Source organism: Colletotrichum graminicola (genome assembly GCF_000149035.1).
Source record: "Colletotrichum graminicola M1.001 genomic scaffold supercont1.13, whole genome shotgun sequence".
NCBI lineage: Eukaryota > Fungi > Ascomycota > Sordariomycetes > Glomerellales > Glomerellaceae > Colletotrichum > Colletotrichum graminicola.
In genome coordinates, this window is record NW_007361017.1 from 121374 (window position 1) to 146557 (window position 25184).

Here is a 25184-nt window from a genome sequence, read left to right on the forward strand (position 1 = left end):
CAGCTTTCCCCATTCTCATTCCTTCCGTTTGCATTTTCCTCTGGCCTTTTCTTCAACGGTTTCACTTCTCTCATACAATGTGGAATAACTTGAGTCACTGTGGATGTGCCCTGCAGCCAATCATTGACTCTACCCTGTCACTTCTGGACAATCACACTTAATCATCGTTGCATACAAAGCGGGCTCTGGGATGGGAAGGTGAAGTTGGGGAAGACTCTATCCGTACCTACCTAGGCCAGGACTGTAGCTTTCTTGCCTAAACCTAGAGAGTAACCCCTGAACATGGCATAGCAAGCGGGGGCAATGGCAAAGGCGTCACCAGGAACACTCGCGCAATTCCATTACTTTCAACTGCAATAGCACCGACAATGTGATCGGTACGGCAGCAACGGTATAGCAATTGCAGCCTCTATTCATCCATCTATCCATCCATATCCCTTTTTTCAAGACTCAAACTTGTTGAGGTCTGCTTAAGCCAACGACCCCGGACGCCTCTCCGCCTTTTACCCGCCCGCATTGACGTAAGATGCTAGGATACGAGTATCCCCCCCCCCAAATTACCACTTTATGCAGCATCGTCGTACTTTTTCTCGTGGATGGCAATGGCTCTATCATGCAACGGGTCAGTAACTGATTTGGCTCTCTGTTTTTAATTGGGACGGGACGTCTTGTGACTCACCTGCCACTGGGGTCCGTTTGCTTGGACCATGTGGGGGTCCAGCGCATGACGGTCGAGGCACAATGCGGCGGGAAGTGCTCATCGAACATAAGACGGTACCAGTACCTGTCAAATTCTGTCAGCGTATTCACTCACTTCAAACGGGTGAGGTTAGACGATGCATACGCCTCCTTGGTGTCCGGAATGTCACTGCCCCACTCCGGTTTGGGGTTCTTCATCATCTCGTCCGTCACCTGAAGCTCAGCGTTGTCCTTGAGTGCGTCGATCCATCCGTATCCGACACCGTCCGAGAACTGCTCCTTCTGTCTCCACAGAATGTTGTCCGGGAGGTACGGCTCCGCACCGGGCTCGTCTGAGGTGTCGAAGGCCTTTCGGAGGATATACTTTTCCATCTTCTCCTTGGTGATCATCTTCTCCTGGGGGTCGATGTTCATGGTCGCCTCGAGGAACTGTGGGAGCAATCGTCAGCGAGGTTACCCTTTCGTCCGGGCTCCAGAGCACTCACCTCCTTGTCCAAAAACGGCACACGAGCCTCAAGACCCCAGGCAGATGTCGACTTGTTGGCGCGCAGGCAGTCAGCAAGGTGGAGGTTCTTGACACGGCGGACCGTCTCCTCGTGGAAGGCCTTCTTGTCAGGAGCGGCGTGGAAGTAGAGGTAACCACCAAAGATCTCGTCACTTCCTTCGCCACTGAGCACCATCTTGATGCCCATGGCCTTGATCTTACGGGAAAGGAGGTACATCGGCGTCGAGGCGCGGATGGTTGTGACATCGTACGTCTCGAGATGGTAGATGACATCGGACAAAGCGTTGAGGCCGTCCTCAATCGTGAAGGTCATGACGTGGTGCTTGGTGCCGAGGAACTTAGCGACCTCAAGGGCTGCCTTGTTGTCGGGTGATCCAGGGAGACCAATGGAGAAGGAGTTGAGTTGAGGCAGATATGTGACTGTCGACAGCGTGTTGTCGTCATCGATACCGACCATGCCCTCCCCAGTGTCGGGGTTCTCCGTCATGGGGAGCACGCCGCCGTTGGCCTCGAGGGCCGCCTTCTTCAGACGCAAAGTCTCTCTTTGGGCAATGGCGGCAACCAAACTGGAGTCCAGGCCGCCGGAGAGGAGGACACCGTACGGCACCTCAGCCATGAGTCTCTTTCTCACAGACTTCTCCAGCTTCTCGCGGATCAACTTCAGGTCGAGAGGTGTCTCGGGGACTCTGGCAGGATCCCACCAAGAAGGCTCGAAGTATCTTGTGGTCTTGCCGGTGGAAGAGTCGTAAACGTGGCCAGGGGGAAAGGCCTCGACCTTGTCACAGACGCTGTGCAGGCACTTCAGCTCAGAAGCAAAGTAAACCGCTTCGGGTTCTTTTGACGACCAGCCATAGTAGAGAGTCGTGATACCGATGGGGTCGCGGGCGGCGATGGTACGGTCATTCTTCTTGTCGTACAAAACAAATGAGAACATGCCATCGAGATGCTTCGGGGCGTCGAGGCCATATTCCATATACTACAGTGAACAAGCACCATTAGAACTCCTTGGGTCCCATCAATGCGAGAAGGAATATCATGCGCGCGTTGCTGACTCACCAAGGGGATGACGACCTCGCAGTCGGAGCCGGTCTTGAAGTGGTAGGTGTGCTTCAGAGCCTTGCGGATCAGGCGGTGGTTGTAGATTTCGCCGTTGACGGCTAGGATGATGCTCTCATCCTCGTTGGTAAGGGGCTGGGCGCCGGACTCTATGGCAAAGGTTAGCCGTTTGTATCGCCGGTTAGGAAGAGGTCGACTTACCAACGCCGACGATGCTGAGACGCTCATGGCAAAGAACTGCGGTTGACGGTCAATTTACGGGCACCACGCAGCTACAATTCAGCTTGACCTACTCGTCCTGTTGCAGATGAAGCTTCCGCCTGTACACGGGTTGGTCAGTTGGCTGCTCGGCGCTGTTGAGGTCGCGTGTGCGTCACGGTGACTCAGAACTCACTCCAATCGGGGCCACGGTGACGGATACTGGAGACTCCGAGTCAATTAATGCTCTCGAAAGCTAGGAATGATACAACTTACGCCTTTGCAAGCTTTAAGGCCGTGGGCTTGAATTTCTGGACGTCAGGATGACTGGGCGCACAAAAAGTCAGTCGCGTCGTCCATGGAAACACATGGCGGGGTCAACTTTTTGTTGGAGGGGGAGCTCGAGTGCCCCTCCATCCCACAGCAGAAAAAGGGACTATCTCGCAGAATTGGGCTTACCGATGACAGGCGAAGATGCCACACATGATTGCGGTCTCGAGCTGCGATTATGTATATGGGATGTGTATGGGATGAAATGCAGCTTCAAAGGTGGCAAGGCGAAAGAAGTGCCTCGAAGGAATAAATACGGAGCAGGAGGCGGGAGCGCGGATCAAAGGGTGGGAGTGAAAGAGGTTATGACTCTTCTTGCGCTTCACCCAGTTTTTTTATCGTTATTTTCTATTTTGCAACGGCCCCGAAGTCAACCTGATACATTGACTTGGCCCCTACCACCTAGCATTCCGACAAACCCTGACACTCGGTTGTTTGCTAGCCCAGGATGCCGAAGGCCGTGGCCGGTGCGTCGATAAGGTCAGGACTGCCGGGTACTGCATATTGTGTACGAAGTACTCGGTGCGAGTGTGACAGCTTGTCTCCTTGGGCCGATCTCGGCTCCTTCACCCATTGGATGATGTGGCCAATCAGAGTTGACAAGATTGCCAATTACCTAACCTTACCGACTGATAAGAAACATGTACAAGCCCAGCCACCAACGGGAGCGTCGAGTCGGTGTGGTGATGCTATTTCCTCGACAGCCCATCGTATGGTGCCACGGAAATAACAACTATTGTGAAATAGACCATAAAGCGACAGCGGCGAAAACTTCCTCGCCCCGGGACAGCATACTGATGACAGCAGTAGGGGCGGTCGGAAGGGTGACGGGAGACTGTGTCTTGGCCGTTTGGTAATGCGCCCGCTCTAATCGAGAGTCCTGAATCCTGACTCCTGACAAACTTACTCGTCACAGGTGTCAGGGTTCCAGGTCTCATGCCGAGTACCTAAGCTATGGTGGAGGCACAGTACCTGCTCCGACGAGATATCCACCCTCGACGGCAGGCCACGGTTTCGCCGAGCGTGATCCACCATCAGAAGAGTCATCACCTAATGGTCGACGCAGGTTCACATCCATTCTGCCATTAAATGGAGGCAAACATTCTGCGCACATATCTCATTCGCAGCATTTTAGCGTCTAATCTTGTATCCATGTCTGGCAGTTTGGCCTCGTCCGCCCCCAACCCCTCATGGCAGCAGCCGCAGCATCATCGACCAGTCCAAAAGTAGAGAAGCAGACCGTATGGTATTCCTGTAACTCCGAAGCCATGCCTGCTGACACGACATTTTCATCTCATAAATCCATTCGCCCCGAGGCTGCTACGCCATCTAGGGTGCCGGGTTCTCCCTCACCACACGCTTGATACGCTTCTCATATTCTGCCTTGTCCTTCTTGAACAGACTGTATGCCTCCGCCTGTGCCGGCGACTCCGGGTTAGGGTCATCGAGCAGGTTCTGAATACCGAGCAGAATCTGCTTCACCGTGATCGCGGGCTTCCACGCCTCTTCCTCGTTCAAGATCGACAGGCAAACGGTGCCGGAGGGGTAGACGTTGGGGTGGAACAGGGGAGGAACGAATTTGCCTGTATAACGTTTGTCAGCCAGAGGATTTGATCTCCAAGGTAATGATAACTCACACTTGGGCGGCTTCGTCGGGTATTCTGTTGGTCCAGGGGGAAGAGGTCAGCAAACATGTTTGTTCCGTGAGAACCCGCGGTCCAAATGCGCAAGGACACCCACCCTCGGGAAATGTGATTGTCAGCTTGAACAAGCCGCCCTCCCAAATGGTCTTCTCCTTGCCCGGAATTCCACACTCCCAGACCTTCAGATCGAGCGTTCCTGTCGCAGCAATACGCTGGGGCTTGGCGAAGAAGCCAAAGGGGTGATCTTTGCGCCATTGCTTCCTAGATCCAGTTAGACACATCCACGGTGAGCTGACATGTACATAAACAACATACCGCTCCTCCTGGAGTCTGTTCTGGCACAACGACATTGTGACGATAGTTGTGATGGCAATAGCAAGGAACAGTGGTCTGTCGGCGTCGGAAATTGTATTCGGGCGACTCGCTCGCGTGTCGCTGGTCTGGACAACGGCTGATGTGTAAAATCCGGACGACTGTTCACGTGGGCTTTCAAGTGCGGCAGCTTGGAGATTCAGACCGCGGTAGCTTTTTGAATCAGTCGGACTTGTCGATGCTCAACTGACTGTGAGGCGAGGCTGTGGGAGTGACGAGAGTTGTTCGGCGAACTTTGGGTTAAGTCTGCGGCTAGAGAAGTCGCCCGCGGATAGCGATGTTGGTCGCCTTGCACTTGCCTCGCTGTATGCGCCACTGAGTTGGAAGGTGGTGGAAGATTTTTGGGGTAAGGGTACGTACCTTCTGGATAGAGTAGTCGTCTTTAATTGGAGGCGCGTGTCTCTCTGGGCGGCGGTGGTAAAGGTAAGATCCCGCGGTAGGAGGGGCGGCAGGGGCGCGAAACGGAACGACGCTTGTCCAATGGACGAATTGGAATAGGACCCCGCCCTAGGCTAGGGGCGTTCGGTGTCGGTGCGCTGGGCGCGGGGTGCTGGGAAATCTGACGTGGGGCTAGATGGACCTGTTCAGATGCAACAAGGAGCTTCAGGCCCGATTCCTCGGCTTTCACCTGACAGGCCATCTTTCAGCATGTACAAAGGCCATACCTAATCCCAGCCCCGTACGACTGGATAGCCTACCCCCAACCCTTGCGCAAGCGATCGTCTATCACCTGCAGCTCCCCGAGACTCTAGTTGTCATCGACGCCGCATCGCGACTACTGCGTACTGCACGACTATCTTCTTTGTCACGACTGCATCCAGCGTGCTTTGCTTCGGTGGCTTAATCTACCATACTCAGACGCCGCCCACCTGCGAGCGTTGAGAACACATAGCACGCAAGTCTCTGGAGTCCGATTCAAAGGCCGTTCGCGACAATGGAGAAGGACAGTAGCGCAGCTGGCGCCGATAAGGCGAGCGAGGCGAAGCCCGTAACACCAGGAGTTGAGGAGAAGAGGCCGGCAGATGTGGTTGATGATGTGCCTGATCCAGATGAGGATGATTTGGATGATTTGGATGGTGCGTTTGTTGACCGGTGTCATTGCCAACAGGGGCAGGATATGCTGACTCTACCAGATATGCTCGACGAATTTGCCGCAGTGAATGTAGATGCCAAGAAGCCCGAACCACCAACTGCGTCGTTTGCGACAGGCTCTGGGAAGCCCGCAACAGTTACCGAAGAGGAGGCCGATGACAAGACGTTGGAAGACATGTTATCTTCTGACGACTTTGCAAAGCAGCTCCAGGCTGGCATGGCCGACTTGATTGGCGAGCTCGAGAAAAACGTAGATAATTCCCACACCATTGTCACTCGCCTTCATCGACTAACCCGATATCACAGCCGGAAATGCAAGCGCAATTTGACAGTGTCTTAAAGCAGATGGGCGCCGCTGCGGGAGAAGCTGGGCCCTCGCAGGCGCCGGCCGCAACACCAGCAGCCCCACGGCCAACTTCGTCCTCCAGTAAAGCCCCGGCCTCAGACCCCATCGCCGACGGTTCTTTCCAGGAGACCATCAAGAAGACGATGGAGCGCATGCAAGCGTCGGGACAGCAGGCGACCGCGGCCGCGGCAGAGTCTTCGACCGAGGACTTCCTTGCTGAGATGATGAAGCAGCTTGGAGAAGGCGGCATGGAAGGCGGCGGCAGCAGCGAGGAGGAATTCTCGAAGATGCTCATGGGAATGATGGAGCAACTTACTAACAAGGAGATCCTTTACGAGCCTATGAAAGAACTCAACGATAAATTCCCCCAGTGGTTCGAAAAGAACCGCGATAAGACACCCGCGGAAGACCTCAAGCGGTACGAGGAGCAACAGGCTTACGTCAAGGAGATCGTGGCCAAGTTTGAGGAAAAGACGTATGCAGACTCGAACGCAGCGGACCGAGAATACATTGTCGAGAGGATGCAAAAGGTAAGCAGGAGAGCTCTCTCGTTATTATTCGTGAAATTGACTCGCGATAGATGCAAGCCGCCGGATCACCTCCGTCAGATCTGGTTGGCGACATGCCATCGGCGCAGGAAGCGTTCAATCCAGACGAGGGGTGTAATCCGCAATAGTTGGACATCCCCGGAGGGTGTCTGTTACATATATTCCCATAAAGACCATGCCCTTCCATGGATATGCACATGCGGAGCTGCTGTCCACATTGTATCCCGTCGGCCATTCGAGGCCCAACGCCATAATCAAATCGAATTCCCAAAGCCATACCTGACTCAACGCCGCAATGCAAATGGAACAACCGTACTTGGTCACTCCAGTTTAGCCCAGCTATTTTCCTTAAATTTCCCACGTTCTTTTCTTGTCAAGACATGTCCATCTGTTGTGAAGAGGCATCCACATCACCGCCTTCCTGTGACAACAGATTCATGAACAACGCATCATAATCCTCGTCGTCCGAGAGACTGGAGGCGTCGGTATGCGTGGATTGCGACGATTGTGCTGAATATCGTGGTTCAGAAGATTGATCATAGGACAATAACAACGCGTCAAGCTCTTCCTGTTCTTCCTGCGCCATGGCGTCGAGCATGATATCGTCGGCGTCACGGGATATCTGTTGTGGGCGCGCTTGTGCAATGGCCGCCGCGTCCTCGATGTCTGCTTCGGAGAACAAGGCGTCTCCCTCCAACTGCTTGGCGTAGTACCGTTGTCGCATGTCACGGTCCCAGTCCGACTTGAGAAGCTGCAGGAAAACATCAGCATAATGCATCTCAGATGACGTAATATGTTTGCCACGCACAGTTCCCTCCACATCTCGCCGGTCGTAGGACCGGTCAGTCGCACGCTGCCGCACGTTCTGGAGAAATAGCTTCCTCCTGCTCTCCTGCGCCTCTTCGCGCTTGCGGACAACTGGGTTTGGCCTCGCAGGCCGTGACGCGTACTTGAATTTGGGCTGAGGAATAGGTGAAGACTGCGTGAACCGGACGGTGTTGTCGTCGATGGGCGACAGGGGCGACGGCGCGCGGGCGGGCGACGATGAGAGAGGCGATGGGACCGCAGGCCTGAAATCCCACGAGTTCCGCTCGCTGAAGATGGATACAGGCCCGGCGACGGAGAACATATTTGCGGTTCTTTTGGCTTCCGGTGCTTTGTCTTCTTGCATCAAGCTGGTGGTGATAGCAAGACAAACCGGGTTGTGGTGATGATTTTAGTTGTGCGAACCTTGTCAAAATTGGCGATAGTGTTGTAAGACGGAGCTGTTGCCTCTCAGCTTAATTGTAGAAACCGCGGTAGGTGTCATGGGACGCGACCGAGACGCGATTGAGGGCGTTGAGCGCCACCGCCACGCATGTGGCTTGTGTTAACAATTGACACGTGAGCTCCACTACGGATAGGTTCTTCCGATCATCAAGAGTGTTCATGCGGCGCAGATTGATTTGCGTTGGGCCTGGACTAGATCATTTATCCCGGCGGTTCCCGAGCGGAGCCCCGAGGCAAATTCGGCGAATGGAAATGACGGTGCCACGGTTCTTTCTTCACCGATGCGCGCTGGCAACAAGAAAAAAAAAAGGACAAAAAGAAGTTGCCTCTGGGGGGGAAAAACAACTGACGACATGACATCCGACTAACTAATTAGCTCTAGATCGCCCCCACAACCAACTCAATCCCTCGGAAAGGCTCCACTATCGGTATTCGACTGTTGGGAAACCTCCATATCGAAGACCGACCCGCCTCTGCAGTCAATTCTAATTCCCGAAGCTCAACACAACTCCGTAGAATGAGCATCGGCACAGACTTCCCTTGCGTTTGTCTATACATTGGCAGCAGCTGGCCAGCGTCCAGATGAAAGCCTTTTCCGTTTTCTCGCTCCCGCTGCGTCGGGCCACCACCCGTCGACCATGGACCTGCTCCGAATGTCGTGCCGGTCCGGTTGCGCAGCAGTCCAGCCGGACATCAGCACAGCAGCAACGGCTTGGCCATAAGGCTGCTCGCGGATTCTCATCGACGAGTGCAAAGGCCTCGGTCGCAAGGGCGGCGCCGAAGAATGGCAGTGGTCGGAAAGGTGGCCGCGTGTGGCTTCTTGCTTCGGGTGGCGGCGCTGCGGCCGCCGGCGCGCTCGCCTTCACCGACGACATCAAGCACGGCTACGAGGCGGCGGAACGCGCAGGTCGAGTCGCCGCCGCGCTTGCGGTATGCATCAATGAGTACGATTTCCTTCCGGACAAATGCTGTCACGGTCCAGTCCTTGCTAACGCCATCTTAGTTACCGAACGACTCTCAACCAGAAAGAGAGCATCGAGGACCCCGATCTACAATCGAAGATCCTGAAAGACTGTCACCAGCGATGCGCCGACCGAACATTGAAGGTTTTGGAGAAGAACGGCGGCATATTTATCAAGCTGGGCCAACATCTTGTAAGAGCCCATATTTGTGGATCATCTTAGAACCCGAAGATTGACTGGAGCACAGAGTGCAATGAACTACCTCCTCCCGCAAGAATGGACCAACACGTTCATTCCCCTACAAGACAAGTGCCCCGTGTCGTCCTTCGAGTCGATTGAGGAGATGTTTCGGAAGGATATCGGTCAAGAGCTGTGGGACTGCTTCTCCGAGTTCTCGCCCGAACCGATCGGTGCCGCGTCTCTGGCGCAGGTACACACTGCCACCTTGAAGGAAACGGGCATGCCGGTGGCTGTTAAAGTGCAACACCCTGGTCTCGGCGAGTGGTCCCAACTGGACCTGGCTCTGACCCGGTTCACCTTTTCGACTCTGAAGCGCTTCTTCCCCGAGTATGACCTCGAATGGCTGTCCTCGGAGATGGACATTTCATTGCCGAAGGAACTGGACTTCAGAGAGGAGGCCCGCAACGCCAACCGCACAAGGGAGCACTTCTCCAGGCTGCCGGAGCACCCCCTCGTCGTCCCGGAGGTCCTCTGGGCGAAGGAGCGCATCTTGGTCATGCAGCGGGTATCGGGACACCGGCTGGACGACCTCGAGTACCTCGACGCCAACGGCATCGACCGCGACGAGGTCTCCGCTTGTCTCGCGCGCATCTTCAACGAAATGATATTTGGCCATAACGCCCCTCTGCACTGCGACCCCCACGGTGGAAACCTGGCGATCCGCAAGAACGAGTCCCGGCGCGGCCACAACTTCGACATCATCCTCTACGACCACGGCCTCTACCGGGATATCCCGCGCGACCTCCAGCGTTCCTACGCCAAGATGTGGCTTGCCGTCATCGACGGCGACATGAAGCGCATGCGCAAGTACGCCAAGGAGGTCGCCAACATCAACGACGAGCAGTTCCCCCTGTTCGCCTCGGCCATTACGGGCCGCGACTGGAGCGTCCTCAACAGCGAGGGCTCCGTCCTGCAGACGCGCACGGCCGACGAGAAGAAGGAGATGGGTGACGCGCTGCAGGAAGGGCTTATCGTCGACCTCGTCCAGCTGTTGGGCCAGGTCCCGCGCATCATCCTCCTCATCCTCAAGACCAATGACCTCACCCGCAGCCTCGACGAAAACCTGCACACGCGCCAGGGCCCCATCCGCTCATTCATGATCCTCGCACGTTACTGCACGCGTACAGTGTTCGAGGAGCAGCTCGAGGACCTGAAGCGCCGCGGCTCGCTGCTGTGGCCGCCGAACACAGTCCGCCTGGTGTCAGCATGGATCAGCTTCTGGAGGGTCGAGGCCAAGCTCGGTGTCTTTGAGCTCTTTCTGAGCGTCAAGAGGATACTTGGGCTGAAGGGCACCGAGTTTGCTGCTCCGGGAATGTGACGCATGTGATATATGACATATAGACGTATAGATTTGACCCTTGTTTGTATATGTGCGCACGTTCATAGTGCATCTCTTGTGTCTCAGCCTCTTGAGAATGGGAGTACCGCATGCTTGTCAGTGTGACTCATTGCGACCTATCTATTTAGATGGACAATGATGCGGTTATGCATGGTTTTGATTTGTGCAAGTCATTGTTGGGCACCGGGACGGTAGCAGGTACATAGCGTCACTTCAATACTGTTCGACAGGTTTGAGGATAGAGCACAATTCTCAGTCCCTGTTTGAGAATAGGCAGAGTGATTGTGGTGGTATTGAAGAAACGCAACAGACGCGATTATGTGTTTAAACCACAACTTTATTAGCTATGATGTTAGCATTGGACCCATGATTACAAATGATTTTGACCTGCTACGCTCATAGTATCCATGCCAGACGAAGGAATGATAGAGATTGGTAAGTACTACTCCGTACATTGTCAAATAACTTCTTGGACGATTTCGTAAACAACCCCTGACTACTGCATTACTTCTAATGTTACAACAAACGGTATTTAGGTACTGAACAGCGGTGGTTGTCACACATATTATTCACGTTTGGGAGTGTCACATAATGGCAATAAAGTCCTCATAACAACCCGAATGCCTCGGGCGATGGTATCTAAGATACAAGACTTGACTTGTCCGTTAAAAGAAACAAGTCTCAGTTACTGTTCTCCACTCCCACTAAGTGGGTGAAGGGGTATTGGCTTCATAGAACGCTGCCGCTTTACATGTTGTCAAGACGCTCCTTAGCAGACTCCTTGGCCTCATCAGATACATTGGGGTTCTTCAGGGTACTGCGAAGCGGAGAGGATTTAGTAATGATGCGGGGCAGCCAGAATAGTTGCAAAAGATGGGGGAAATGAACTCACGCCTTGAGCCCGCCGGCAACATTGCCGGGGTTCTTCTGGTCGTTATCGCCGGCCTTGGGGACGTCGCCGCCGTTGAACTCGTTCTCGAGAATCTTCTTGGAGTTCTCCTTGGACTCCTCAGAGGTGTTGGGGTTGTTGATGTTGGCCTTGTGGCCGCCGGCGATCTGAGCTTCGGTAGGCATGTTGAAGGTTGGTGGGGTGTAGGTCGATTGGGGGAAAGATCTGTTGTTGGAGCTGTTGGATTGAGGATGTAATTGCGTGATAGACTGATGTTGTGGTGATGAGAAGAAGAGAGTAGGTTCCAGAGGTGTTGGGTGGTCTCTTCTTATAGATCTCTCGGGACAGGCTGTCGGAGCATGAGATGCACGTCAATAAGGCAGGACAAGACTAAGTCCAGCTAGTATCTTGCCGCTGTTTCCCCTGTCTTGCAACAGAGCTACAACAAGAACGATGTGGGAGAGCTGCAGCTCCGACGTAATGGATGGCATCATTGATCTTGCGAGTACATCTCCTATACATGGCGTTTTCACATTTTCTTCGGTACGGGTGACCCATTCACACTGACAAGCATGTTCACAGCATAGGTAAAAAATACATCAACCCTAGCTCCTGTGTGAGACCACCGAAGCTATGGCAGCGCTACCGGGCCAACTCCCGAGTGGTTCCAAGCACGAATTACCCCCCTTTCGATCATCGATCGTGAGAATGAATAGCATGTGTGAAGTCATGACGTTCAAAGTCCTGCAAGGAGCCGTTCCGGTACAAGGAGACCAGGCAGGAGATCGAGATGATGACCAAAAAACATCGGTGTGTTTTGTGGCTTCTCGGTTGGTTGGTTGTTTCTTGTTCTGCTTAAGCTCAAGCGGACCTCGCGTGTCTGTGGGGCTACTGCGGGAGGACAAGCATAGGTAGTGTCGTTTGTTGTGAGGGGTGCAAATCAAGATGCGGGAGGGGGCACCTAAGGAAGTGGAATGAGATGACAGATCGAGCTAATGTGAAAGTCTAGGGCAGCCCGCCAGTGTGAGTTAGGGTAGGGTGAACGTGGTCTCAGTTAAGGAGTAGCCATGTCAATGCTATAGGTTATTGAGATGCTAAGCCTGCTGGTTAACAACGGAGATGTACGGATAACGGCGCCAGGGGAATTATAGTCACACCCGTCCGTCCCTTCCAATACGCCTCCAACCTTTCCGGTCGGTGAAGCAGGATGGAGTCAGATCCCTCAGTAGTATCGGCGGGGTAGAAGTGTGATACCACAGATGGTCAAACCAAACACTGGGGGCTGGAGGCTGGCGTGCGGAGCTTCAAGGCTGACCAGTCAGCTGCTTCCGGACAAAGAGGAGCATTGATCTGGTTAAGCTTAGCCTTGGTGATGCTGGCCGCTAGATGGTTTGGTGTTGCATGGCCATCACGCTCGGATAATCGATTCGTTGCTGTCATGACGGGGGACATACGCTTCCCCGATGGAAAAAGAAAGCAAGTGGCCGTGCCTGACGTAGCACATTTGGAGTTTTGCTGCATCACCCCGACCGATGAAAAACAGCATCTGCCCAGTTGAGAAGATATTGATTGTTGTAGTGAATGGCAACATTCAACTATTGATGGTTAGGCTTTCAATCGCCTTCCATCTCGACTTTGACAAACGCGACAACATCCAACACCGGCCAACTTGGCCAGTGAACCACACGGAATCTTGCACAACTGACAAACACGGCAATCTGTGATCGCAATCTAATATGGGAATCTGGGAGGATATGTAAGGTACCGCTCTAAGATCTGGGTCCTGAGCAAATGCCCCTCTCAGACCCATGCGGGGAGCCGATCTTGCCTACGTTCGCTCGTGCGATCGTGTGCGATTTGCATAACCCCATCGACCAGCCGACCGTCGTTGGATATGCGGCTGGTTTGGGTTGCCGCCCCACCTGGGGCGGCTAAGGGGCGTGAGTGGTGATTCATCGCAACTAGAGATGATGTCAAGGGCGGAGCCTGGCCAATATAAGCACATGCGTGGCTAGGAGCACAGGCTCCCCACGACAGGAGCTTTTCGTCCGTTGGGATGAGACCAGGTGAACTGCAAAATGATCTCTAGGGAATGATCGACAGGGGAGAGAAACGCACGCAGATGAAGGCGGGATAGTGATGGGTTGATATAATGAAAGTATCGAAAGGTCACCTAAACAAATGTCGTTTTTCTCTTTCTCGGTTCCTCCACTTATGCGCTTACGCCAGTAAATTCGACGTCGTCCAGCACTCACGACCAATCAGTCCCATATCGTGGCCTGCCCTGATGCACTGGCGTTGCTAGCCAGCCCGCAACGCAAGGAGCTAATTGTCCGGTTAATTCAGCACCAATCACTTTAGATGTTACTGTGTAGCACATGATGGAGAAGAAGAGTTCCACTGATTTGTCAGGCTTGGCGGTTCAAATAATGGCATGTTCCCACAACCCGCGAACCCGCGGTCACTTACGCTGGTCAGGGGGTATATCGCGCTTGTTTTGGCTCGGCGGCCGCCTTTGGAACTGCTATTGGCCGTAGAACCTGCGGCAGCTTATGCAAGTCACTCCGTTCGGGTGCGAGCTGATGACCCCAGAGCCGCTGGTCTGAAGCGCTACGTGAACAAAGTGATCCATCAGACTCGGATACGGGAGTCGTAACATTGACCGGGCCTCAAGGGGCATCGATTGAGGTATGACCTTCTGTGAAAATGGCGAGAGGCCTCTCTTCCTGTAGGTATCACTGGTAATATTCTCTATTCTTGGCGCCAGATGATGCTATGTTTCCGGTGAGTGACGAACGTGCCGTACAGAAAGAAAAAGCAGCCGGCGCTAAGAGTGCCAGACGAAGTCGGTGAAGTCAGCCGCTCGGCTGCTACCGCAGTGGACCTGACCTCCCTGTTGGATGGATCCCCACGCAGCCAATGGGATCTGTCATGGCGGCTGTCAGGGGCAGTACCCGCCCTGCCGCGTGGCTGTGCTGGGGCTCCGCCTGGGGGCCCAGCCCACCCACACCCACACCCATCCGACTTCACTCCGTCCAGTGTACGTTACTTCCGTCATTCCGGACCACCGGTAATCGTCGAGCGTGCTCTTCCCTCAGTTCTCGTAGGCATCGTGAGGTCTGCCATTCACAAGGGTTTCAGCTGATGTAACCATACCTCAAACACCACCCTGGTAAGGCTGGATCACACTAAACACGCCAGCTTCAACATCCGCCCACACACACGTACACACACACATACACACGCAAGCAGCCTCATCATCGGCACAATGACATCACCGGATGGCCCTGAACACCAACCCGCGGCCATCAACTACGTCGCAGGCTTCCTCCTCGTTGGCCTCGCGTGGGGCTTCACGACGCCCTTCATCCGCCGCGCCGCGAAAGATCACCACCCGCCCCCGCACCCGGTCCTCGAGACCGATGCCGTCAAGCGGAGCTGGTTCCGGGGCCGGGTCTACGGCGCCTTCTTCGGCGTCGTCGATCTGCTCCGCAACCCGCGGTACGCCGTGCCGCTGCTGATCAACTTGACCGGAAGCGTGTGGTTTTTCCTGCTCATTGGGCAGGCCGGTACGCCCCCCTCACCGCCCCCTCTAATCCTAGAAAATACGGGAGAGGATGCTGACGAAATGCCGTAGAGTTGAGTTTGACGGTTCCCATCGTTAATACTCTCGCGTTTCTCTTCACCGTCATTGGCGACTGGTGGGTCGAGAGTAAGGTGATCAGTCGAGGTAGGCCGCAATTTCTCTCCGAGTTTATCTGATTGGCCCGCACATGACTGACTTGCCGCAGAAACCCTACTTGGTATGGTGTTATCTCTTTCTGGGATAGCGTTGTGTGTGTACAGTAAGACTGGGTGATCATTTGGATGGAGTCTCTTTGGTCAGAGAACGCGGCGCGTTTTGGATGCGTAAGGCTTGGACTACCGCATGTCTCATATATTGATGCAAGGCACATAAAATGAGAAACGTGGCGTTAGGGGCCGTTTAAAAGATATTCGAGATATCATTATAGAGTATCGAAGCGAACGAAATCCCTGCGCCCGGCAGGTTCAACCCTTGAACGCTCCCATCCCCCGAGCTTTCCGTCTGCCTCGCCCGGGAGACTCTACCACTTGCCGGCCTACCTGGGCCAGGACTCCTCCGACCCAAGCGGATCCAGTCCGCCTGGGGGTTGTTTACTGAATTTCAGGAGATTAGAAAGAAAAGAAGAAAAAAAAAAAAAGGTGAAATGATGCTGGGATGACCGGAATGTTCCCTGCCATAACTGTTTGATATCCTCCATGCGCCGTGTATGCAAAATCCTCCCTTCGGGATGCCTGTTGGACAGAAAATCGTTACGCTTTCGTATCACGTTGAGACAAGACATATCATTCATCACACCTCACTCGTCGTGGGTATATCATGCTGCAGGTCGACGAGCGCGGAGCCAGCGCTGCACGCCTCGTGAGCTGGGGTCCTCGGCCGTCCAGCGGCCCATTGCGCAGTCAGAGGCCTGTAGCTGAGTATAAATCGCATCGTCGGTGATCATCGAGAGCTCCTGCGGTCCTCATGTCAGCATGGGGACCCGGTGGCCGCACCCATAAGTTGCGGGATGCTGACTCACAGTTCTCAACCGTTGATCGCACGCTCTCAGCTGAGGCCCGTTCCTCGAGTTTGGACTTTCGCCTTGCAAGATGCTATCCCGGTGGCTGATCCACCGCTGGGCAGCAGCCTGGCGCAGGTAGATCTTTTGACACTCGTGCCTTCTGGCAAAGGCATCAAGCAGACACCTATAACAGAGAAAATTTAAGTCATAATGTGCAGTCTCGTCGATAGGACAGAGGACTGACTGCTTCAACTCGGCCTTTTCCTGTTCGGCCGACCCGCCGCTTGCCTGCGGAACACTCGTATCGGCCGCGCAGTTGAGGATATGTTGCCCGTCGAGAGAGCATTGCCGCAGTGCCGCCCAACCCTCGGTCCAGTAGTCTTCCATGTTGGCTGGTTCCGAAGGCGCCGCTGCGATGTAGAACTGCAAGGTCCGGAAATCATCGAGAACCTCGGCAACTCTTATTATTCGGTACTCGTTAACTGGAGCGCATGTTAGGTTCGTCTGCGCTACACGGCACCCCCAGGGACAGATCTATGTGTCCGGGATATACCATCTGATAACATACATCCGTCCATTGTTACAATGAGGAAAGTGCCAGAGTAGTCGTGAGAAATAATTAGAGGCGGCTCGATGGGGAGTAAAACGATCGAACAAGAAGAGAAGGTATGATTTACAAGAATTAGTATTAGTTGGGCGAGAGAGTCGTGCGAGGAAAGTGAAGACCTGCTGTCGTTGAGAGAGATACACACTGGCTGACCCAATTTCGTGAGAATTGCATCGGCGCCATGAGCTTCTTTTGTATATCGTTGACGGCCTCCGAAAGACTCAGAGAAAATAACAATCACGAATATTACAACCCATCGTCCGAAAAGCAAACCACAGTGCCAGCCCCATCACGAATCGTGTAAGTGTCCCGACGCGCGATCCTAACGGGTGAATGGAGCCCCATGGAGACGCAGGAGGTCATCGGAAGCGTTGATCCAATGGTTCGTTGGTTCATCTGATGGAACCCCACGCCAGCCGGGTCCGGCCATGTGGTCGACCGACGAGTCGGAAAATAGAGACCAGGATCATGGCATTTGGGATGGCTTTGCAAGCTCAAAGCTAGGACTGACCCTAGCCAAGCTGGTAGAGGTGCCCTGGTCTCTCGGATAGAGACATTGCTCTGGCTCCCGGGAGGCCTGGCGATGATGTCGACCCGCATGGTGCATGCCTGGACAATCGTGGTTTAGACCACCCATCCAAGGGAATGACAACATACTGGAAAGAAAGGCCAGTCAGTGAGCTAGATCTGAGCGACAGCCACTCGACATGCCGCTGACAAGGCTGCGCATCGTTCAGGCCCAGACCTAGTGCCTGGGTAAACGTTGATCTTCTCCCCTGCCATCACGCACAAACATGTTGCCTACTACCAGGACGACGACAGGGATGCGCAATAAGGTAAGGCTAGTGGATCTTCAGCCGTAATATTGACGGCCGGGAATGGAAGTGGGCTGATGTAGTGGTGACTTGGAGGGGCCAATCACGGCCCAGACTCCTTGCCCGTCCCCCCGTTTGGCGTGGTTTAATACGGGTGAGCCGATACCGCCAAAGTGGTCACCCGCATTAGGGTCCGTGTCTGTTACCCGTTGCGACTTAGCAGAAGGCAGACTGAGAGATTCAAGACGAAATTCATCTGGCCACACGCAGTAGCCGTGAAGGGGACTGGTTGAGAGGGGTTGTGGGCTGACCATATCCAGCTCTGACTCGGCACGCCATTTAATCTTCCCCTGCTATCTCACCGCCCGCATCATCTCTTGGCCTTCGGATTTCTGCAGCCCCCCGAACGGTAGAAAGGGAAACCTTGCTCCCATCCGAGGGTAGGCTGCGGACCGCTGCTTCTATTGTGCCTTATGTCTTTCAGTCTTGGTTTGCTTTTCCTTGACCGATCGACTCGTTCAATCCAACTGGTCGCCTTGCAAGGCCATTTGACGAGGCCAGTAGCCTTCCCTCCTGCAAAATGACGCCCGCTTTTCGACCTTGCTCGAGCCCACGACTGGCCTCCAGTTTTCACCGTGAACTATGTGACTCATCGAGTTACCATCCGAGACAATTGATCATCTCGGATTTTGTCCGCTGGTCTTGGTCAAGCCACTCCAGCTATTCTCATCATCGTGCCTGCTCAGTCAATACTCAGCCGAGCTACAAACGGCGTCGCGGCTGATCTCAAGTCGAGTAGCATGGGTTGGTCGTTGCAATGTCTTCCGAATGTCTTGATCTATAAACGGTTGGTAGGCTGGCTAGTAGTACAGTCGTGTGCGGGGGTTTAATTTCGGGAGACAACCAGCTTGACTCTCTCATATGCGATACCCCGCGGTGGTCATGCGTGATTTGGCCTGTCAACGAATCAATGCCACCTTGGACTCATCATCGGACGCACCAACAAAGTCCAGCTTCCACCAGCCGGAATGTGTCTGATCCTCCCTCAATCCTTCTCCGCAATCGCCTGTAACCGCTCGTCGATCTCGTCCTCAGTGAGGATCCGGAAGCCAGGGTCTGTTCCCTCCTTGCCGTCCGCTCGGGGACCTCCAACAATGCCAATCTCGATCTCTCCCTTCTTGAAATCCATGCTTAGAATGGTGCTGAGGGTCGTGATGGCAAGCTCAACAACCTCCGTCCAGTCGCCCGGGGCATGTTCCTTGTTGCGCAACTTCTTCTCGAGGTGGTTAAGAGCCTCTTGCTGCTTGGGTCCTGCCGAAGTACCCTTGTAGCCGATGTAGTATCCTGCAGGATCGCACTTGAACAGCTGAGGGCCAAACTCAGAGTCCAATGAGATCAACGTCGTGGCCACTCCGTAGGGACGCATGTAGGCCTAGAAGTATTGTGAGTCATTGTCACGAGGCCCTTCCGAGGTTCCACCCTGCTTACTCTTTGTGTGTAGACCTGGCTGATATTGGCCAGTCTCTTGGCCAATGCATCGGCAGGCATCTCGTAGCCGTACTTGTATCGGAACTCGGCTGCCTCCCCCTGGGCACGCTGAGCGAAGGCACGGGCATCGGCTATGGATCCCGTGATGACGCAGCCAACAGACGGGGAGAGCTGGAAGAGGTGGGAGACGGAGGCGGGGTCGATGAGTTTGTCCTTGCGATTGGGTCAGTTCCACTTCCGACATGTGAGTCTGCTGGCAATCTCAACGTACGGGAACCTTCTTCTGAGACAGGACGACGGCACAGTCCTTGCCTCTGACGCCTATCGACATGATATTGGCGGCTGTGATTGCCTTGAAGGCATATTCTGATCGGAGGCGTCTCGTCAGCTCGGTTGGTGACAAGCCATTTCGTTGCGGGCCCCGCATGGCGGCATCACCACAGGGAGGGGCAATCGGATCGCGGGGGAAGGAGTCAACATACCGACCTGGTACAATCTTCCCTGCTCGGAGAAGATCGTGATGTGTCGGTCATAAGCAGAGCCACCTGATGAAGGGAATGCATGTTAGCGATCTATGATAGGCATTCGCAAGGGTGAGGCCAGTAATGGGAGGACGCACCCGACATCTTGACGGTATTGTGGTGTTTGCGTTGTTCGAATTAGGCCGGAGAAAAACGTTTACGGTCGTTAAGGACTGAAAGAAGGCGTTGATGGGTGGAGGATGGAAATGGTCGTCGGTGGTGAGGTCGGGGTTGAGCTCTGACGGAGCTCTTGGATATCGACGCGTTTGCAGGAGCTTGCCTGGAGACGAGGCAACGCAGCGGGCAGCTCCAGTGGCCTAGCTGGAAGGCTGTAGATGCCTTGCCCTTGTCGCTGGTATTCTAAGGCAGAAATTCAAGTACGTATGTATAGCTTACGTAACCATGCTGATTGAGAGTCTGGATGTGGCAGTTTCCGCTACGTATCTCAGTGACAGGGAAGTAGCGGGGCACCCCTGTTCAGTGGGAACGACAACGCATCTTTGCTACCAAAAATTTGGCAGGGCGGTATCTTAAGCCAGGGCAAAAAAAAAAAAGTAGATTGGGACCATTCCCAGTATCATCTTTTCGGTGTCAAGCACCACTCTTTGCGCCCAATAGAACTGCTGTCCATGAGGCCGCACCATTTCAATTCCGTAGGCTAATCACACGTGGAAGCTTTCAAAGCGGCCCAATCCTGCACTTCTCAACTGGTCAAACGCGCAGACACCAAAATTCCTGGCCAAAGAAACAGCAGCGGCCCGAGAGAAGCAAGCAGCCCCTCCTGTCCCCCTCCCTCCCTCCCTCCCCAAAGCATTCCGACAAGAGAAAGCGAGAGGAGCCCAAAGAGGGTGTGCCCGCTGCCCGTCATGTCCTCCGCCCAAAAAGTACCGGCCTGGAAACGATTGGGCCTCAAGCTCAAGCAGCCCGCATCCGGTGCAGAGATTGGCGGCCCTGCTCCCGCTGAGGGATCGAGGCCCAATGGGCAACAACTCCACGACCGGCACGCCAGCGGCCCCGTCGCCAACGCCGCCAACGCCTCTCCGGCCGCCGCCGCCGCCGCCAAAAGGAAACGTCTCGATCAACAGGCTCTCCCTGCGTCCAGCTCCCCCTTCAAAAAGACCCGCACGGACGACTCGTCCGGCTATGCAACCCCGACCCTGAGGAAGCAAAAGTCCGTCACCTTTGCCGACGACGTCAAGAACCCCGCCGCCGCCGAACCGAAAAGGAAGAGCAAGGGCCCGAAGAAGGCGGCCAAGACAGCGACGCAGCAGCCCACCGCAGACATCAAACCCTCCCTCGAGTACCTCCGGAACTGGAAGTCGTCCCGCGAGACCTGGAAGTTCAACAAGAACCATCAGACCATCCTGATGAAGCGGGTCTTCCACGCCGATGCGATCCCCTCGAGCGACATCGCTACCTTCTACGAGTACATCCAAGACCTGAAGGGCTTCACGAGGACTCGCTTGAAGGAGACGGCGGCGGAGGTCAGGAAGGAGGATACCGACAAGGGGAAGGCCGCCTTCCCCGAAGGCACGCCGGACATGGACTCAAAGCAGTCCGAGTACGAGAAGGTGCTCACCGGCCTGATGCAACTTGGCTCCGGCTCCGGCTCCAAGAGGAAGCGCTTCGACGAGCCCGGCTTCGTGTCGCAGTCCACAGACGTCGCCATCACCCAGCGGGTCATCAAGCGCATGCGGGCCGAGACGATACTGGAGGAACTGTCCGATAGCGACGACAGCGATGCCATGACTGTCGATACCGAGGAGGCTTCCACGGCGACCCAAGAGGCGGCTGCTGCCCAGGACGAGACCGTCGACAAGAGGGTCAAGCTCAACGACGGCACGAAGCAGCCCACTGCCCGTCGCCGTAAGAGACGTACCAATGTCGACTTGAGCTCCGAGTCCTCTGATTCCGAGTCGGAATCCGATTCGGACGGCGACAGTGACAGCGACAGCGACAGCGACTCGGACGACTCTGATAACGCGAGCGAGATCCAGCGTCAGGCTGCTCAGCGCGAGGCCGAGACCTCGAGCGAGTCGTCGTCGTCTTCGGAAGACGATGACAGCAGTAGTGAGGATGACAGCGAGGAAGAGGAGGAGACGACCAGAAAGAAGAAGGGTTCGAAGAAGTAGGTGAGGGACGTAGAGAGAACACGGCAAAGATCGAACTGTACTCAGTCATGCATCATACCTGTTACCACCCCCACACCACTTAGTCCACTGCGACGATGCCAGGATATAGAGTGAAGCTCGTTGTTAATGTTTCTTTTGTGTGCTGCGGGCAGACTGAACCTATCAATGGATACCCACAAAGTCTACACATCATGAAGCGTACAACCGGGTGAACCCGGCCTCGGGCGGTTGCAGCCAGTTCCTCTGGTCGTACGTTGTGCCCTCGCCCTCAATGACGTGAAACGTGTAAATGATGCGCCCCTTCTGGCTCAGGTTCTTCTCGCTCTTGTGCAACAGGTTGCCGTGGATCAGCACCAGGTCGCCGGCTTTGACCTCGCCCGGCACGTACTCCCCTCCTCCCTCGCTCTCGCCCTCGGCGCCGCCGTACTTTTCGTCGGGGGGGAACCGCGGGCCGTCGTTGTCGACCATCTCCGTCCCGCCGCCGGCCTTGCGCACCAGCCGGTGAGTCACAGGGGCCCAGCGGTGCGACCCGGGCAGGAAGCTCAGGCAGCCGTTCTCGAGCGTCGCGTCCTCTAGGGCGTACCAGAATCCCACAGCCGACGGCGGGTCCGTGTACAGGAACGTCGAGTCCTGGTGCGGGGGCACCGCGCCGCCGATCTCGGGCTGCTTGCAGATGACCATGCTCTGCAGGCACCGCGGGTCGCGGAAGCCCAGGCTGCGGGCCACGGCCGACGGCTTGCCCTTGACGGGACCGCGCCCGGGTGCAGGGCACGGGTCCGAGATGGCGGCGAAGGGCGGCGAGAGGACGTGCAGGTAGTGGCCGATCTTGTTGATAGCGCGGGCCTTGGGCTTTAAGAGGTTGCCCGCGAGGTCGAAGGCGTCCTCCTCGAAGAAGAAGCGGACCTTGTCGCCTGAGGAGAGGAAATAGTCGTCGCCGACGTGATCGGCCTTGTCGCCGGTAGAGAAGCGAGTCATGGGGTGGTCCGCGAGGGAGAAGTTGTCCAGCAGTGAGTGGGTCTCGGCGAGCAGGCCCGACACGGTCTCCGGGGAGAGGGCGCCGGGAATGATGAGGTAGCCGTCGTGGTGGAAGCGGGCGAGCTGCTCCGGGCTCAGACCCTCCTCCTGTGAGGGGACAGTCATGGTGATGAGGTCAACAAAGGGTAGCCGCGGGGTAGGATCGGTTTGCTTGACGCAAAGGGGGGTCGATGAAGGTGTGTTACAGGAATTTGCTCAAAACTGTAAGTTGTGCCAGCAACACTATCAGGTCTGGTAAGTCAATGGCCTCATGATTTATCAGTCTTGAAGTGGCGCGCCGTTTTAATATTTGGCGGGTGAAAATGGGACACGGAAATGCGGGGATCTCGGCCCCCACACTAGCCCGCTAGCGCCTATTTCCATCACACGGACTGTCGTCAGTTTCCTACCAAGTAATGGATAGGTACGAGTCTGTTTTTCCAGTTTGAGAGCTTCTAACAATAAAAGTCATTTATTTGGCGTCTACCTGAGTAATGCTTAGGCGTGTTGCCAGATGCACCAATATATCGCTTTAGCCAGCCCGCTGCCGAAGAATCGAATGTAGAAGAACTCCCCTCCTATGTCAAGAAGCAAATCGCCCCGAAACAAAACAAAATATAAGACGCCGGTTTGCCTCATGCGTACGTTATAGAGCCAAAGAAGGTGAGGTATGCCCCTAGTTTTTGCTTCCCGTTAACCGACACGTCGCTTACGGCAAGGGGTCGTTGAGGAACTCGTATCCCTCCTCCGGTGGGAGCACGAAGGCGGAGATGCCCAGGCCGACGGCGCAAATGATGGAGACGGATGCGCTAACGGTGCAAAGAACCCAAGAGGTGTCCAAGTTCCAACCCGGAACCTGGAACTGCTCATCGTTGTCATATAGGTATGCCTGCAAGAAGGAGCGAGTCATTTAGCGTCTGATTTCGCATTCAGCGCGCAGTATCGGCGACTTACCACAATGCCCATCAAGACAAACTCGACTGCACCGACGAGTATAAGGAGTCCACTGAGGATCTTCCAACCGGTCTCGCGTTTATATTTGCCGCCGCCCATGATGACGAGGAAGGTGACGATGGATGCAAAATGCAGAATCGTCGAGAAGGAGGCCAAGAAGCCAACGGAGCGCCACATGGAGCAGAAATACCGCTCGCCATTACTGCACAGCTGTTCTGTTGGAAACTCCTGGCATGGCGGGTCGTACAAGTTCGAACAAGCGCGATGCAGGCCGATGTGTTTGGAGAACTCGTTGCCGTCAGTTGCCGTGACGGAGTAGGTGACCCAGTGGGGCAGCGTGATGGATGCGATAATCATCGCCGTCGCTAGCGGAGAACAACATTGTCAGCGTCGTATGCTCTGCTTTGCGCTTCTTCCGCTTCACCCAGAGCGACGCCATGGGCGGCCTCGAGATGCTGCTGTCGTTCTGTCTTCAGAAACGGCGATGACGTTGACGTGTGGGTCGTCCGTCTCGTGGTCAAGTTAAAGTAGAGGCCACTTACCGGCGACAAAGGCCACAAGGGCTGCGCTGTAGACGGAGACTCGTGTCATGTTTGCGGGTTACGACGATGTAGCATTCAATCAAGTAAACGTTGTTTTCTCTTCCTCCTGCCCGAGAAAAATAGAGATGGATGAGGCAGGATTGAAGATGGCCAGAATGCCTTGGAACGAGACAACTGGAGACTTCTCCAGGTTAGGTTGGGGGTTGTGCTCTTTCAATGATTGGTGGTGCAGGTGGTGTTAGTGGACAGACTAGTCGCAGTTATGACGCTATCTTCCCTGAATCGGGAAGCCGAAGCCCTGCGTGTATGGTTGGCTTCGAGGAAAGTGACATGCATTTTAGCATTAATTCCGCTTGTGCTCTAGGTGCCTTTCCCCCCCTCAACTGGGCATGGGAAACAGTTGCATGCATGCATGGCACACTGCCATCACCTCTCACCTTACAGATCATCTTACACAGATCACCAACTGCCCACTCCCCACTGCTGCAACCGCCGGGTGTGGTGACCTGGCCAAGATTGCTTCGCCTCTCGCGGGAACCTACATGTAGGTAGCATGGACTGGACCCGGTATTGTTAGAGAGTTAGCAACCGACCTAATGGGTAGACCCAGAGCGTTCATTCCGTCCTGCTCCTAGCTCTTGTTACCTCAACTAAGCAGCAGCAGCAGCTCGGCCTTTACCGCTTTGTCTTCCACGTAATTATCGCAGCTCAGCTATACGGAAGCGCTCTGTCGCTATTTCGTCCCGATTCCATCGCAGCCCGGCAATCCGAAGAGAACACGCTGGCATCAGGCGCATCATGCAAATCGATATAGATGCTACGGCATGGGAATGAGGAGACAGGATCTCATTCAGGACAGATATTGCAAGCATTGCTATGCAGCCTATGCCTATGTTGGTGACCATAAGCTCGTCTAATTCGACTGCCTAATCCATCCACGCCTGCCATGCTAACCGCCACTGTCAGGCACCTGAATCGGGGCTAAGCACCAAGGCCGTTATTATCAGCGCCAGGATCAAACCACTTCCTCTTGGTCC

The 25184-nt window shown here is 54.9% G+C and overlaps 12 protein-coding genes across 12 annotated transcripts; 4 read left to right on the forward strand and 8 right to left on the reverse strand.

Moving 5' to 3' along the window:
• Positions 1–565: 565 nt before the first annotated feature.
• GLRG_04121 (asparagine synthase) lies at positions 566–2943 on the reverse strand (the record flags this gene model as incomplete). Its single annotated transcript, XM_008094806.1, has 10 exons — positions 566–608; positions 680–784; positions 845–1128; positions 1185–2180; positions 2261–2409; positions 2462–2497; positions 2554–2580; positions 2655–2680; positions 2735–2785; positions 2918–2943. The coding sequence occupies 10 exons, from the start codon at positions 2941–2943 to the stop codon at positions 566–568; spliced, it is 1743 nt and encodes a 580-aa protein (XP_008092997.1).
• Positions 2944–4117: 1174 nt separating this feature from the next.
• Positions 4118–4781, reverse strand: GLRG_04122 (ubiquitin-conjugating enzyme; the record flags this gene model as incomplete). The annotated part of the gene is made up of 4 exons (XM_008094807.1): positions 4118–4371; positions 4426–4449; positions 4529–4692; positions 4747–4781. The coding sequence occupies 4 exons, from the start codon at positions 4779–4781 to the stop codon at positions 4118–4120; spliced, it is 477 nt and encodes a 158-aa protein (XP_008092998.1).
• A 956-nt stretch (positions 4782–5737) lies between these two features.
• On the forward strand, positions 5738–6917 carry GLRG_04123 (Pex19 protein family; the record flags this gene model as incomplete). The annotated part of the gene is made up of 4 exons (XM_008094808.1): positions 5738–5879; positions 5937–6145; positions 6202–6771; positions 6822–6917. The coding sequence occupies 4 exons, from the start codon at positions 5738–5740 to the stop codon at positions 6915–6917; spliced, it is 1017 nt and encodes a 338-aa protein (XP_008092999.1).
• A 245-nt stretch (positions 6918–7162) lies between these two features.
• On the reverse strand, positions 7163–7918 carry GLRG_04124 (uncharacterized protein; the record flags this gene model as incomplete). The annotated part of the gene is made up of 2 exons (XM_008094809.1): positions 7163–7540; positions 7598–7918. The coding sequence occupies 2 exons, from the start codon at positions 7916–7918 to the stop codon at positions 7163–7165; spliced, it is 699 nt and encodes a 232-aa protein (XP_008093000.1).
• Positions 7919–8640: 722 nt separating this feature from the next.
• Positions 8641–10578, forward strand: GLRG_04125 (ABC1 family protein; the record flags this gene model as incomplete). Its single annotated transcript, XM_008094810.1, has 3 exons — positions 8641–9002; positions 9062–9212; positions 9268–10578. The coding sequence occupies 3 exons, from the start codon at positions 8641–8643 to the stop codon at positions 10576–10578; spliced, it is 1824 nt and encodes a 607-aa protein (XP_008093001.1).
• Positions 10579–11346: 768 nt separating this feature from the next.
• GLRG_04126 (conidiation protein 6) lies at positions 11347–11673 on the reverse strand (the record flags this gene model as incomplete). Its single annotated transcript, XM_008094811.1, has 2 exons — positions 11347–11416; positions 11492–11673. The coding sequence occupies 2 exons, from the start codon at positions 11671–11673 to the stop codon at positions 11347–11349; spliced, it is 252 nt and encodes an 83-aa protein (XP_008093002.1).
• A 3083-nt stretch (positions 11674–14756) lies between these two features.
• Positions 14757–15250, forward strand: GLRG_04127 (uncharacterized protein; the record flags this gene model as incomplete). The annotated part of the gene is made up of 2 exons (XM_008094812.1): positions 14757–15057; positions 15126–15250. 2 exons carry the CDS (start codon positions 14757–14759, stop codon positions 15248–15250), a joined length of 426 nt encoding a protein of 141 aa, XP_008093003.1.
• A 638-nt stretch (positions 15251–15888) lies between these two features.
• On the reverse strand, positions 15889–16652 carry GLRG_04128 (uncharacterized protein; the record flags this gene model as incomplete). The annotated part of the gene is made up of 4 exons (XM_008094813.1): positions 15889–16026; positions 16093–16258; positions 16319–16556; positions 16643–16652. 4 exons carry the CDS (start codon positions 16650–16652, stop codon positions 15889–15891), a joined length of 552 nt encoding a protein of 183 aa, XP_008093004.1.
• A 1889-nt stretch (positions 16653–18541) lies between these two features.
• Positions 18542–19610, reverse strand: GLRG_04129 (proteasome A-type and B-type; the record flags this gene model as incomplete). Its single annotated transcript, XM_008094814.1, has 5 exons — positions 18542–18928; positions 18985–19197; positions 19256–19350; positions 19467–19529; positions 19604–19610. 5 exons carry the CDS (start codon positions 19608–19610, stop codon positions 18542–18544), a joined length of 765 nt encoding a protein of 254 aa, XP_008093005.1.
• Positions 19611–20371: 761 nt separating this feature from the next.
• On the forward strand, positions 20372–21637 carry GLRG_04130 (uncharacterized protein; the record flags this gene model as incomplete). The annotated part of the gene is made up of 1 exon (XM_008094815.1): positions 20372–21637. The coding sequence occupies one exon, from the start codon at positions 20372–20374 to the stop codon at positions 21635–21637; it is 1266 nt and encodes a 421-aa protein (XP_008093006.1).
• A 189-nt stretch (positions 21638–21826) lies between these two features.
• GLRG_04131 (phytanoyl-CoA dioxygenase) lies at positions 21827–22777 on the reverse strand (the record flags this gene model as incomplete). Its single annotated transcript, XM_008094816.1, has 1 exon — positions 21827–22777. The coding sequence occupies one exon, from the start codon at positions 22775–22777 to the stop codon at positions 21827–21829; it is 951 nt and encodes a 316-aa protein (XP_008093007.1).
• Positions 22778–23360: 583 nt separating this feature from the next.
• On the reverse strand, positions 23361–24196 carry GLRG_04132 (uncharacterized protein; the record flags this gene model as incomplete). Its single annotated transcript, XM_008094817.1, has 3 exons — positions 23361–23540; positions 23606–23970; positions 24148–24196. The coding sequence occupies 3 exons, from the start codon at positions 24194–24196 to the stop codon at positions 23361–23363; spliced, it is 594 nt and encodes a 197-aa protein (XP_008093008.1).
• Between the last annotated feature and the right edge of the window lie 988 nt (positions 24197–25184).